At 45.1% G+C, this 13,679-nt stretch overlaps 2 protein-coding genes across 2 annotated transcripts; both read left to right on the top strand.

The window, feature by feature from the left end:
• Window positions 1-1,492: 1,492 nt before the first annotated feature.
• On the top strand, window positions 1,493-2,045 carry LOC124667490 (17.5 kDa class II heat shock protein-like). The gene has a single exon (XM_047204757.1). It carries the CDS (start codon window positions 1,493-1,495, stop codon window positions 1,970-1,972), a length of 480 nt encoding a protein of 159 aa, XP_047060713.1. The 3' UTR covers window positions 1,973-2,045.
• A 10,522-nt stretch (window positions 2,046-12,567) lies between these two features.
• LOC124667473 (17.5 kDa class II heat shock protein-like) lies at window positions 12,568-13,047 on the top strand. Its single transcript, XM_047204745.1, has one exon. It carries the CDS (start codon window positions 12,568-12,570, stop codon window positions 13,045-13,047), a length of 480 nt encoding a protein of 159 aa, XP_047060701.1.
• Window positions 13,048-13,679: the final 632 nt, after the last annotated feature.

Raw genomic sequence — 13,679 nt, 5'->3', positions numbered from 1 at the left:
CATGATACCAAACACATGTGAATGCAGCTAAAGCCAAAAGGAGAAGAAAAGTGCAAGGTTTTTTTTTTGAACAAGGTAGGGTCCAAAGATCCTAGAAGCTGCTAGTATTAAACATGGGGTGGGTACAAATTACAGAAAAAACCCTACGGATCGGGAGATTTCCGGATAAGGACCAAATTATTAAAGAAAAGACCCTCAAAAAGATTTGGAAAACGCGATCAGGTCCTTGCTCTGCACCGCAGAAGAGAATCTCCGCTGAGACGCTCCACCAGAGAACGAACGCCGGCGTCGGGGATGAACCGCTTGGTCCGGCGTCGTGGTGGAAGCAGAAGCTCTTCCCCTTGGACTTCTTGGTCCTTGGGAAGTCAGAACTCCAGGAGAAGGGCCGCCAATCGGCCATATGATGCAGGGGCAGGGCATCGCCGGCATAAGTCCCCCACTGTAGAGCTTCCCTGGATGAACGATGCATCAGCAACAGCAACGGCGAAGAAGGCGCAGCTCCAAAGCACCTCTTGGGCAGCATCTGGCTCCGATAGGCATTAGGCGGCGAATCGGCAGCTTCTCCTTCCTCGCCACCATGGCAGGCCAGGGAGAAGCCGAGCCGATGGCCGGCCACCACCACTCGAATCCGGTGCAGGTAAGACCTCATGGATGATGCAGAAGAACTGGCGGCGGCATGTGTGCGCTCCTCCTCGCCTCCACGGTCGGCCAGGAGCTTGTCGACGACGCCTATCACCGACGGGTGCATGCTTTCCCCCTCGCCGCCAAGGCCGGCCAGGAAAGGATGACGCCCGCCGCTTCCGCACTTCATCAGGTGGTGCTCCGCTGCTTCGTTATTGAAGGAAGCGCCAGCCCCTTCCATCCCTCTCCCCTCCGCCCACCGGAGAAGAAGAAGAAGGAGGTAGTACCCTATAACAGCCAAGATCCAGGCGGCCAGATCTCGACTTCCGCCTCCACTACTGGGCATAGAGCCCCCTACCGGCAAACTGCCGCAAACCCTAGCTAAACTATCTACCCGACGCCTCTCCTCCGCCCATCTTCACCGGCGACGCCGGCGAGATGAGCTTCGGATCGGCCCGGCACCGTCGAGAAGACCCTCAGGTACTGTAGATTAACGAGAGTGGGAAGTAGGGGGGGGGGGGGAATGAGTGTCAAAAGTGCAAGATTCAAATATCTGTCTCCACTCGACAAGGAGACTCCTGAATGACACGTGGGGCCAGAATGCAACCAAACATACGGCATTTACGAAGAAGCTAATCCAATGAAGGCTCTGGAACTTTCTCCATCAGCTCGTCTTGACGCCGTACCGTATCTCTCACATTCCACCACTTTTCAGAAGTTTCCAGCCCCTTCGAGAGTCCCCGCGCCGCCTCCGGCCAACCATATAATCCCCGCCTCCTCCCGTCGCATCACCACCAAGCAAATCCACAAAGAAAATCAAGAATCCAACCACTGTCCAAGACAACTTCAGTCTTCAGATCAGCGAGCGGTAATGGAGGGCAGGGTGTTCGGGCTGGAGACCCCGCTGATGACGGCGCTGCAGCACCTGCTGGACATCCCGGACGGCGAGGGCGGAAACGCCGGCGGCGAGAAGCAGGGGCCGACGCGCGCCTACGTCCGCGACGCGCGCGCCATGGCGGCCACCCCCGCCGACGTGAAGGAACTGCCGGCGGCGTACGCGTTCGTGGTGGACATGCCGGGGCTCGGGTCCGGCGACATCAAGGTGCACGTGGAGGACGAGCGGGTGCTGGTCATCAGCGGCGAGCGCCAGAGGGAGGAGAAGGAGGACGCCAAGTACCTGCGGATGGAGCGCCGGATGGGGAAGCTCATGCGCAAGTTCGTGCTGCCAGAGAACGCCGACATGGAGAAGATCTCCGCCGTGTGCCGCGACGGCGTGCTCACCGTGTCTGTGGAGAAGCTGCCGCCGCCCGAGCCCAAGAAGCCAAAGACCATCCAGGTCCAGGTCGCCTGAGATGGAAAACCAGAGGTCTTTGCCTGCCTGCGCGTCTGGTCGAAGCTGAGTGGGTAGTCATCGATGATTAGTGAGTGAGTTTGCTGTGATATGAGTGATGTGTTTTCTTCTATCTGCTGGTGCGGTGCCTTGAGAGGATCGCGTGTGAGTCTGGATGTTTGGTGTTCTGTTAATGGAAATGGGAACGATCTCCTATTTTGTCTGAATAGATGTACCAATCGTTTAGCCACAATCTTGTTTTTGAAAATTTCAAGTAGTGTGTTTTAAGTTTTAGAGCTCCCGTTTCATCTCTCAAAATTTGCGCCTGTAAATGACAGCATACATAAGCTAATAACATTTTCAAAATTTGGTGAGAAAAAGAAAGAAATCCGAAACGCTTTTTCACCAGGGGAGAGAAACATGCCTTAGCCCATTCATATTTCAAAGCAATTCCTCCTGATCTGTCTTTTTTAGATAGATAGATCATTCCACTTTATTAACTGATAATTTTCAAAACTCTCATAGGGATTGGCACACGGAAACGCCCCACTTTATTAAGTGACCTTGGATGGAGAGGTACTTCCTCCATTTTTATTTACTCTGCGTTTTGAATTTAGCGAAAGTCATTCATATTTTAAACTAATTTCTTCTTAGAGCATATGTGAAGATCAATCTAATTTTCAGCCTTGTCTTACTTCATTAATAGCAAACACCCCACTTCATTAATAGCAAACACCCCAATTCATAAATTGCCAGATTAAGGGAGTTACTTCCTCCATTTATATTCTCTTTGTATTTTGGATATAGTTAAAGTAAAAAAATTACTATGTTCAGTCGAAATATTAGAAAAAACATCAACACCCATAATATCGAACATATAATATAAAATCTTTACCTACTAATAAAGGAAGTAAGGTTTCTCCCCATAATTTTCGTCCGTTTTTGAATTGCCCCTGGTTATCAGTCGAAATTACAAAAGTTGCCACCGCGAAGTGAAATAACGTTTCGGTAGTCTGGAAAGAAAACGCTCGTGCGGAAGTCAAGCCGGGCCCGCACAAACGCATCCACACTGCTCCTACCACCGCTTCAGGTCGATCCCCACCCTCGCGTCTGTACCCGGACGCCGGCGAGTTCCCTGCCAACCCCCGCGCCCGTTCCCGGTTAGCGGCGAGCTCCCTCTCGACCCCCGCGTCCGTACCCTGTCGCCCACGAGCTCCCTGCACACCCCCGCCTCTCTTGATAGGATATGAATAGGGAGAACTGGAGGGAGATAGCGTCCGAACGGGAGAGAGCATGTACACTCCTGCCCCTTCCTCCTCCAGCTCCGGCGAGGCGGCACGCCGCCGCCTCCCACCTAATCTCCGGCTCTCTCTTCCCCCCGCCCCCCTGCTCATCCTGTCCGTCCCTGCTGCCCCCCATTTCTTCGTGGACAGGTACGGCCCGTCGACGGTCGACCTTGCCGCTGAAGCTGCGCCCAACGCCGGTGTGGCCGCTCCTCGGCCGGTTCGTCGGTCTCCAGGAGCACACCGCGTGCCACCGGATCCACGATCTCTAGCAGTTGGCCCCAGCCAGATCCCCGACCTCCGCCCGCTGACTGCAGCACCCCTTGCGCCCCTGGTTGTCGCCTGCCCGAGCTATTGGTGGTGGTTGACCCCACGAGCCTGCTGCTTGCGTCCTCCCAATACCTCTTGTTGCTGCTAATTGTTGCTTGCTCGAGCGAACTGAAGGTAGCATGCTGAAGTTTGGGTATGATGCATTTGTTCAGACGGAACTGCCAATAGGTTGACTGAAATAGAGTGCATATATGACAATTTTAGTTATTTGCATCTACAGAGCCATGAGCGCTGTGAACATTTTGTATAGTATTGAGGAATATTGATTCATATGTGTGCATTTTTTGGCTGATAGAAAACTGAGGAATGTTGCAATATTGCATTTCATCGCTTCGACCATCCAAACAGGATTTGGCATTCAACCTCAATATTGATATCTTGGGATATTGATATTCATGACAATACAATGCCAAGCCTCTCAATGTAAACATCCAAAGTGAAATGTATAGTGTCATTTAGAGAATCCGCCATATATTAATACAAATCAAATAGGATTTATTTACAGAACTATATAAGTCGACAATATAGAGAGACATATTTCCACCGCTCATACTATGTTGAAGGATAAAATAGGTAAAAGCCAAAGCAAGGCTAGGGTTAGGGTGCTTGCCGTCTAGATTGCCGGGCAAAATTCAAGTCCTTTTAAATTGTTTGATTATTCATACTCCCAGTGCAACGCACGGACCCTTTTCCTATATATTTTATGAAGATTCTAATACAATAATTTTTAGATTATACATGTTACTATTTTTTCGCAATTTTTTTTTAAAGTTTACAAAGTTTGACTTTCACAAATCATAATGCAAATCAATTGTAAACAAAAAGAGCGAGTAGCCTCCCGAGCTGCCTTCAAGTCATGCAACAACTAATGGGCATTTGAGGTTTTCAAAAATTAATTATTTATATAACCTAAATTTCATAAATTAGAACTTAAGTTCGCACATACTTGTATGCCTATATAGAAGCAAATTCTTTGACTCCGAATCATGAAAAAAAAACTAGGATAAACTTCTAGAAAAATAGATCATTTTGGCGATTTATTAGATTTGTTTAGATGAATTTTGGATGGTTGCATAATTTGTAGGACTAATTTGCCTAAAAAAAAATCTACGGATACCTTTGCCTACTATTTCAAAATAAATTTTCACATCCTTGCAAGCTAAGATTATTATTTCTCTAGTATGAAAACATTATTTGATGCAAATCCTTTTATTTAGGATTTAAGTGGACATTGTGATATGTCTTTTCCAATTCTATGTTTCACGTTAGATTAATGGAATATTTAGACTACATTACCCACTAGGTATTCTATTCTTTGATATGTAGGGTTCCAAATACATGATAATATGTAAGCACATGGAACACCACGATGCCATGTGGATATTGCATATTTGAATAAGAAAAGGAAATTCATTTTTTCTTCGAAAATTTGGGGTCGACGAAACATGACTGTAGAGTTTTTACTCCTACAAATCAAACAACCATGAAAAAAGTTCTTAAGAAAGTTAAGCCTATATGAAAAAAAATCCTTATAAAGAGGCCCAAACTTCCCCGGAAGTATTATTTTCCTAGGGTGCAACAAAACATATTTTAAACATAATCATACATAATTTATGTTGACATGAAACTTCGGTCTCATATTTTTGTATCTACGTGTTTTTTCAATTTTACGATAATGGATGCATGCTTTAATATTTCTTTTGAATCCATATGAAACAAGACAAAAATGTAACCAAATTATGTTTATACAATTTAAATATGAATCTTCCAGAACAAGTATATTTCATAGAAGATTTGGGAAACTTTATGACAGGCAAGAATCTTTCAGAAGTCCGAAAGTAAGACTTATTTGGAATTGTTGAAAGTGCATCATGTTTATTTCATAAACTTATGTTCAGAAGTACTTAAGAGTTGTACAAGGGTTGATGTTTCGATTGCTGGACTATCTGGTCTTGTGTTTGTTGGCAATTTGATGTAGGAAATTAGCATAAAAGAATGGGGGAGGGGATCACCAAAATTCCAATGTAGCTAAAAGCTAATTGAACATACACTAAATCTGATAAATTTCATTTGGATAAATAGGAGCTTGACGTAATTTTTATTATATTTGAGGTGCTTTATACTTTTTCTGAACTTCTTCTACAATAAATTTAGATTCTTCTCGCAAAAAAGGAGCTCGTAATAATCTGCCGGGATGTAAAACGATGGAACTTTTTCAAGAGAATTAACTTATACAAATCAAACAACCCGCATAGAGTATATCTCAAACGATATGCATAATCGAATGCTACAAGATTTTGTCCAATGATTCCTTTATACAATGTTTCATGCGTAATTCTTATCAGCTAGGTCCACTTGGATATACGGGATTTCAAAAACTTTAAAATAGGTAAAATGAAGGATCTTATTGCCATGCTCACTCAAGTCCTACATGATTATGATTGCAGAAGAACTTTATTCAATTTCACTTGCACCACAAGAAATAGAAAGGTTTTTCCTGAGAACTTGGAGCAGATGGAACTTTTTCAAGAGAATTAACTCCTAAAAATCAAATAACCCACATAAAGTATATCTCAAGGATTTTAGTCACACAAATTTGGAGGAGGCGTTTTGGCTCATAGGAGCAAATGCTCCTATTATACAAAATAATTAAAAAATATTTTAAAAATGACAGAAAATTCTGACATAATTTTTTTGGTGTACATCATGACATTCTATGTTAGTGCACAAGTTTTCGTGGAGAAACAACATTTTATGTGGCTTGTACAAAAAAGACAAAGAAAAAATGTCCTGTATGTAGTTATGTTATGGCATCAAAATTTGTCTTTTTTACAGGAGCCACACAAAAATTTAGTTTTTTTTAAAAACTTTTGTACGAACATAAAATGTGTAGATGTACATGTAAAATTTTATTTTAGAATTTTTTGACACTTCGAAATGTTGATTCACATAATGGGAGCAAATGCTCCTATGAGCCAAAGTGAATATCCCCACAAATTTAGTACAAAAACATCTGCATAAAGAGGCCTGAATCTTGCCCAGTGACATATTTTGGTTCATACATGACCAGCTAGGATTCAAGTTGACATGTTATTAACTCCTATAAATTAAACAAGTCATATAGAAAAATTCATAAGAGTTTTAATCCTACAAAACATTTATAATTTAATATGAACCAAAGGGGACAAGACCTATTGGAAAAATTAGGTCCAAACTTCCAGCAATTATACACTTTGGGATGCTGGGGCGGCTGCTCGACATCCTTCTTGGGAGTGATTCCTCGACGACAAAGATGTTGTTGGCCTTCATGGCGGCTACTCCCTCCCTAGTTGCCAGCAAAAGGTGCGCACGATCTAATGCCTCTCTGCCGGCGAAGGTAGGTGTTCTTGAACCTCCAGGCCATTGAGCCATTTCAGAGGCCCTTCAGCTCCAATGTGGTGTTCTCCTGGCGTTGTACCCCAAGTGGTCTAGTCCTCGGTGGTGCTGCGTTCGGTCATGATCGGATGCATAGACGAGAGAGCGGTGGAGAAGGAGCCAGAAGAGGACCTGGACTGGATTGCTTTTTTTCATCTTTGTTTTATGGTCTTCGGTGCAAAAGTCAAAGGCCTAGTTATTTTTTCACTTATATAAAAGGCTCTTCATGTAATTTGTACTCCACCGGCTATGTAATGGATGTAGCTACCGGGGTTCTTCAAGACCCCCCTTCCTGTTCAAAAAAAAATGCTAATTTTATTTATTTCAGAAGTTCTAAAGTAAAGCTTAATTTTATTCCCACGATGTTTATTTCATAAAAATGTTAAAAATAGCTGAAAATACACAAAAGCTGGTCAGGCAAAAAATAATACAGAAACAATTAACTGAACAAATAGGATTTATAATAATCAACAATGGTACCAAACACATGTGAAACTAGATGATTCCCTGCGCGTTGCAGCGGGAAGTAGTAACAAATATTTTGATACAATACATTGTAGAATATAAGTGTAATAGAAAAAATTGAGGTTAATGAAATTTCTTATTACTATGATTAGCAATGATTTCACCATGGAATACAATTTTTTTTGGAACTACTATATTTTTCTTAGACCATTTCGAGAATAGCATAAAAGAAAACTTGTGCATATTATACGAAACGGATCACTTAGTAAGGAAAATGGCATTTTCAAAGACACTGCCTGCCTTCCAGTCACCTTTATTTTACAACATTTTCAAAGACACCGCCTGTTTTTCCTTCTTCCCATGTATGCCACTAACCTGCAAAAGAGATACAACAACAATGATTACAGCAAATACTACAATATTTAGCAGTACGGTATTATTATAGATGCTCTTGAGAAAACAATAGGCTTGTCATTTCGGCAAGTAGCTAGTAAGCTGGCATTCGTCAAGCTTCTAAAAGGCCAATAAATTTATCTACATGACTTTTCGCTTATAATGGAAAATTTGTTTCCAGAGTGTGAAGAGGATAAACCTAAGGCGCATCAATGCAAAGGGAGTGATAGATCTTGTAACACCGGACTCCTTGTGCAGATTGCATCTGGATGGATCATGGATGAAAAACTTTACTAAGAGTAGCTGTCAGTATGGTATGCAGCTAGGACCGGGAACAACAGGTTCGGCGTTCAAGTCAAACTGAGCACCTGCAAGTAAAAATCTGTTAGTCATCCTTTTCTAGGGGCAATGGAGGAAACGGAAGAGAGTGGCTCACCAGCGGCGGCGTCCATACCCACCAGAACTGAAGAAGGGTGAGAGGGTGAAGGTGGACGTGAGAGTTTAAAGGGGGAGAAATCTATGCGAACTCGTCATCTGCCGCCATCAGTCGGAATCGCGGGATTGATGGCGAAGATAGAGCTGGATGCATTAATGGCCGTAGGCTGTGCGGGAGATCCGTTCGTTGTGTCGATGAGGAAGACGAATAATATTGGGCTCTGGTTCATCACGTTTTCCCCTTTTTTTTAGATCTGGCTGGTTCGTAGAATCGGGAGAGAAGTGGGCCGATGAAGGACTGGGCTGGATGTGGGCCGAAAATTCGGTTCGGCTGCATGCATCATTGGGCGAACAGAAAATCCTAAAGCAAAGCCTGGGGCGAACTAACATGGAGGATTGACCGATCAGAACTTGGAAAACGCTGACATGGCAGGTTTTGTGGGGTATATGAAATACGAAACTGAAAAAATGATATGGCATGTTTGCATGTTGAGAGAATTACTTTAGTGGGTTGCTCCAATTTAGATATTACTAGGAAAAATGCCCGCGCGTTGCGGCGGATTAATTTTAGCTACTTCACAGGAAGGCTACTTCAACGAGAATATTCAAGAATATATTTTTGCTCATTTTTCAATGTGGGACAAAAAAGACCAGACCAACTACGAAAATCATTTTGCTTTTGTTTATACATATATATTCATAGCTCATATAGACATATGGATTAGAATATAGGATATAGAAAATACGCTGTTGCATTGCTACGGGTTAATATTTATTGGATACTCTTGCAAGTGTTTGATGAATGGACGCAAATATGTTGTGGCCTTCTTGCACATATCGGCATGTATGGAACAGCTCCTCATTTATAACTAAGTTGAATTTAGATTTATAAACTGCACAAGAGGGAATTGAAAAAATACCCAACTCCCTAGGCCCACGCTACGGCCACACAAGTAATAGAAAATAGGCCCCTAAAAAAGGTGAAAAAAAGGCCACGACGCACTCCATTCGAAGGCACGCCTTTCTCTGCCCCCATCCTACAGAGTAGGACCGGCCACATCTCTCTCATGTCTCCTCCCCCGTTCTACCCAGAGCAGACGCTTCCGCTCTGCATCCTTCCCCATCCCGGTGCCCCCGCCCCTCCCAGTCCTGCTTTGAAATTGGCGATCCCCGCTCTAGACGATCTGAGATCATCCGAAGAATGGGTGAGTCGCCCTCTACCTTTTCTTCTTCTTTACTTCCTCCTTTAGTTCGTTTTCCTTCCTCATGCCACCACATGACCACAGCGTGCGATTGCTCTCTTAATCCCGTGACCATACAATTATTCAGCTGCTTGTCGTGGCTTGTTACAAGATAGAAAATCTACACATATAAACCGGTGGGACTCTTGATACGAGACCGAGGTGGGACTATCGGCACAAAATATCTTGCATTAAGGTGTCGAGTCATAGCTCGTGCTCCAGAATAGTCCCGATCAGCTCTTTGCTGGTTAATTGGGCTGTCCGGCCGCCGACATGGCCCTATCCACAGCGATAACAGGCCCAGCTTGACCCAGGAGCAAAGCCGGAACAAGGGAACCATTTTCACTTGACTGGGCCACCCGCGTTAGCGGACGAGCGCGCGACCAAACCAACGATGGTTGGGGCGACATATTTAGTTTAGGCGGTGGCAACATCTGTAATTTTGATGCATTACTCTAGGTAAACTTAAAACGGACGAAATTTTGGGGAGAAACCTTCCTTCCTTTATTAGTAGGTATAGGAAACAAGCCCGTGCGTTGCAACGGAAAATCGAAATCTCACACACACCGTATCCCTAGTGACTCATCTTTGTTGCTACCTCTCCTTTTGCCAACATGATCAATCCTGACTCCCGAGACGATTAAATTGGTCATCATAGTCTTAACAAGCTGCTTTATGAGAGCAATTCAAATAGTATAGCCAACTGCTTGTTATAACAAGATGCCTTGTTATTTGTAGTTACCATATAGCTAAATGTACAATAGTTGGCTATAAAAATGAAGTACTTTACTAACATATAGCCTACCTTTCACTTTGACAAAGTGCCTAGCACGTGCAAGAGCTAGCTATTACATAAGAGCCTATCTCCCTTCTCTCTCCCCTTATTTCTCCTCCAAATCATCTAAAGTATAGTATTATTTAATGTCTTATAGTCTGGACTCTATTGTACTTGCTCTGAGCCTCCCCATGCATCAGCTTTCTGTTGTGTAGACTTGTAATAATAATCTGTGCATGCTCTAATCATGTTGCCACAGTACGGAGAAAACCCAACTTTCTGACGAAAACCATTGGCCCGATCCAAGTTTTACCACAAATTCAGCAAGTTGCTCAACCCTAGCCTTAGTTTGCCCATTCGTTGGAAGCTTGCAAACCTAGCATCTCTACAGGAGGAGAACACGTGGGTTATTTTAAATCTAATGTATACACTACATCATTGCCAATTAGCTACTACATGCTCGTAGATCACTTCATTAATATATGGCTGTGATACAGAGAAACCCCAAAAGAAAACCAATCGAGAAGTCACAATTACCTCTGCCTCCAAATACAAGCAGCCTCTTCTCAATCATAGTGGCAGAATGCCCGCATCTTGGAGGCGGCGCTGATAAAGCAAACTGCTTGTTCTGTCCATTCAGGGAACACTATCCAACAGAAAACCCAAAAAATAGAAGTAATAATGAAGGGTCAAATACATCAGTAAAATACGTAAGTGTGCTCAGTACAGCTTGAATAAATGTGTCACTTTGTGTCCATGACATATACATCGGACGGACACTTTTTTTGCCAGCCCATCCACCATACCTGAATAAACATGAACATGACCTTGACAAACTCAGAGACCCAGTAAGAACAGGGGAAATTTGATTGGAAAAAATCGATTACATGACAATTTTCTTGTTCCCTATGTTTGACGCGGCCGCAAGCTCCAACAGAGACGGCAAATCACCAAAGCCGGACATCTCCGACCAATTTGAAACGAAACTTATAGCAGATTCTTGAAAGACTAACAGTACAATTAAACGTACTACCTCAACTCCCTGTTGTTTGCTACCTAATTCAACAGTACAATAGCTGGTTCAGGTATTAATTATTGATCACAATGAGATAAAACAGTGCAATGATCCATGGACTGCATCTGCTGCTTGCGTTTACTGATTCGTAAAAATTCAGAAGGATGTCTCTGCTTGCTTGTGCCCACTAATCCAGACTCCACAGTCCTACATCTGCTGCCTGCTGTTTGTCCTCCATAGTTCTGCACCAGACTACAGAGCACACCCTCCGCCCTAGCACCATGAACGACCTCTCCTTCACGGTCTTCTTCGCACGTGGCAGGCAGGAGCTTTGAGTTGGGCGGAGGAGGACCGGTCGGAGGAGTGGCTTTGTCCTTCACAGTACGTACGAGCGGCGGAGAACCACGGCCGTACGAGCTGCGGAACCGCTGGCGGCGGCGCGAGCACGTGGGAAATTAGTCCGATCCCTGTGGCGGCTTCAGGCGGTGAGGTGGTGTCTGAGACCCAACAGCGACGCCATGCAAGGAGTTCGAGTCGATGCGGCAGCGTGTACGACGATCTGCGTTCCTCCTCAGCGGCCAACTTTGGGGGCACGACCAGAAAAGAAAGCGGCGGCCGAAGGAGGGCGGGCGATAGCTCCTGTTTGGTGGCTGCAAGGAGGACCTGGTGTTGGAAGTAGAACACGACCAGATTGGATCGACAGGAAGAAAAAAGGAGCCACGACTGCGCGGACGAAAGTTTTAGCCCACCTCAGCGAACCGTTTTTCCACTAAAGCGGTGGCAATGTCAGTAATATCTACTGGAAATTATGGGTAATTAAAAAACGGACGAAAATTTAGGGGAGAAACCTTACTTTCTTTATTAGTAATAAAGTATAGATAGATAGATGCAGCTAAAACCAAAAAGTAAAGAAAAGTGCAAGCCTCAAATATCTCTCCCCGGTCGGCAAACAATTGTCAGTTGTCACGTCTGGCTCCCGAATGACACGTGGAGCCAAAATGCAACCGAACATACGGCAATTCCGAGAAACTAATCCAACGAAGGCTCTCGAACGTTCTCCATCGGCTCGCCTTGACGCCACACCGCATCTCCCGCATTCCACCACTTTTGAGAAGTTTCCACCGCCTTCGAGACTCCCCGGCTCCGGCCACCCATATAAGCCCCGCCCGCCCTCCTCCCGTCGCATCGCCACAGAGCAAATCAACAAATCAAAAATCCAAATCAACTTTTAGTCTTCAGATCATCCAGCGAGCGAGCAAGCGAGAATGGAGGGCAGGGTGTTCGGGCTGGAGACCCCGCTGATGACGGCGCTGCAGCACCTGCTCGACATCCCGGACGGCGAGGCCGGCAACGCCGGCGGCGAGAAGCAGGGCCCGACGAGGGCCTACGTCCGCGACGCGCGCGCCATGGCGGCGACCCCGGCCGACGTGAAGGAGCTGCCGGGGGCGTACGCGTTCGTGGTGGACATGCCGGGGCTCGGGTCCGGCGACATCAAGGTGCAGGTGGAGGACGAGCGGGTGCTGGTGATCAGCGGCGAGCGCCAGAGGGAGGAGAAGGAGGACGCCAAGTACCTGCGCATGGAGCGTCGCATGGGGAAGCTGATGCGCAAGTTCGTGCTGCCCGAGAACGCCGACATGGAGAAGATCTCCGCGGTTTGCCGCGACGGCGTGCTCACCGTGTCCGTGGAGAAGCTGCCGCCGCCCGAGCCTAAGAAGCCCAAGACCATCCAGGTCCAGGTCGCCTGAGTTGGAGGACCTGCACGTTGAATGGAAGCTGAGTCAGGGTAGTGATCGATGAGTAGTGAGTGAATCTCCTGTGATGAGTGTTGTGTCTGTGTTTTCGTTCAGGCTGGTTATCGTGTCTGGGCAATGTCGTGTCGGTGTGTGATGGTGTGATGTTTCGTTAATGGAAATACCGATGCTCTCCTGCTTTGTCTGAATAAATATATGGATCTCTTGGCCACATTTTGTTTTCGAGAATTTCAAGAGCTCATGCTTCCTCTTCCAAAATTTGAGTCCTGGATATCGGGTGAGTGATTTTCTCAGCAGAGAGGACTCAGAGGAGCATTTTGGGAAGGATCCGCTCATCTTTCTTTTTCACTGGAACTATCATGGTTAACAATGGATCATCACGGAACAGAATGCACATCAAAGCACATCTGATTTCATCTTCCTTGACAAAACTTATTCAGATTTCACTGGAGTACTTTTTTACTTCTAATAGCCCCAGATAAAGGTAGTTATCATTCACGAGTTCATTTATTTCGACAGCATGTGACTTCCAGAGTTTTTCTCTATTTTTTCGGTACTCTTTAATTAAATTTTCTTCCCTCAGACAGGGGGCACCCGGGCTCTGTCAGTCACAAAAGAGGCCTCAC

This window comes from Lolium rigidum, chromosome 6 (genome assembly GCF_022539505.1).
Source record: "Lolium rigidum isolate FL_2022 chromosome 6, APGP_CSIRO_Lrig_0.1, whole genome shotgun sequence".
Classification (NCBI taxonomy): domain Eukaryota; kingdom Viridiplantae; phylum Streptophyta; class Magnoliopsida; order Poales; family Poaceae; genus Lolium; species Lolium rigidum.
The sequence above is the reverse complement of the archived record's forward strand: the minus strand, read 5'-3'. Positions and strand labels throughout refer to the sequence as shown.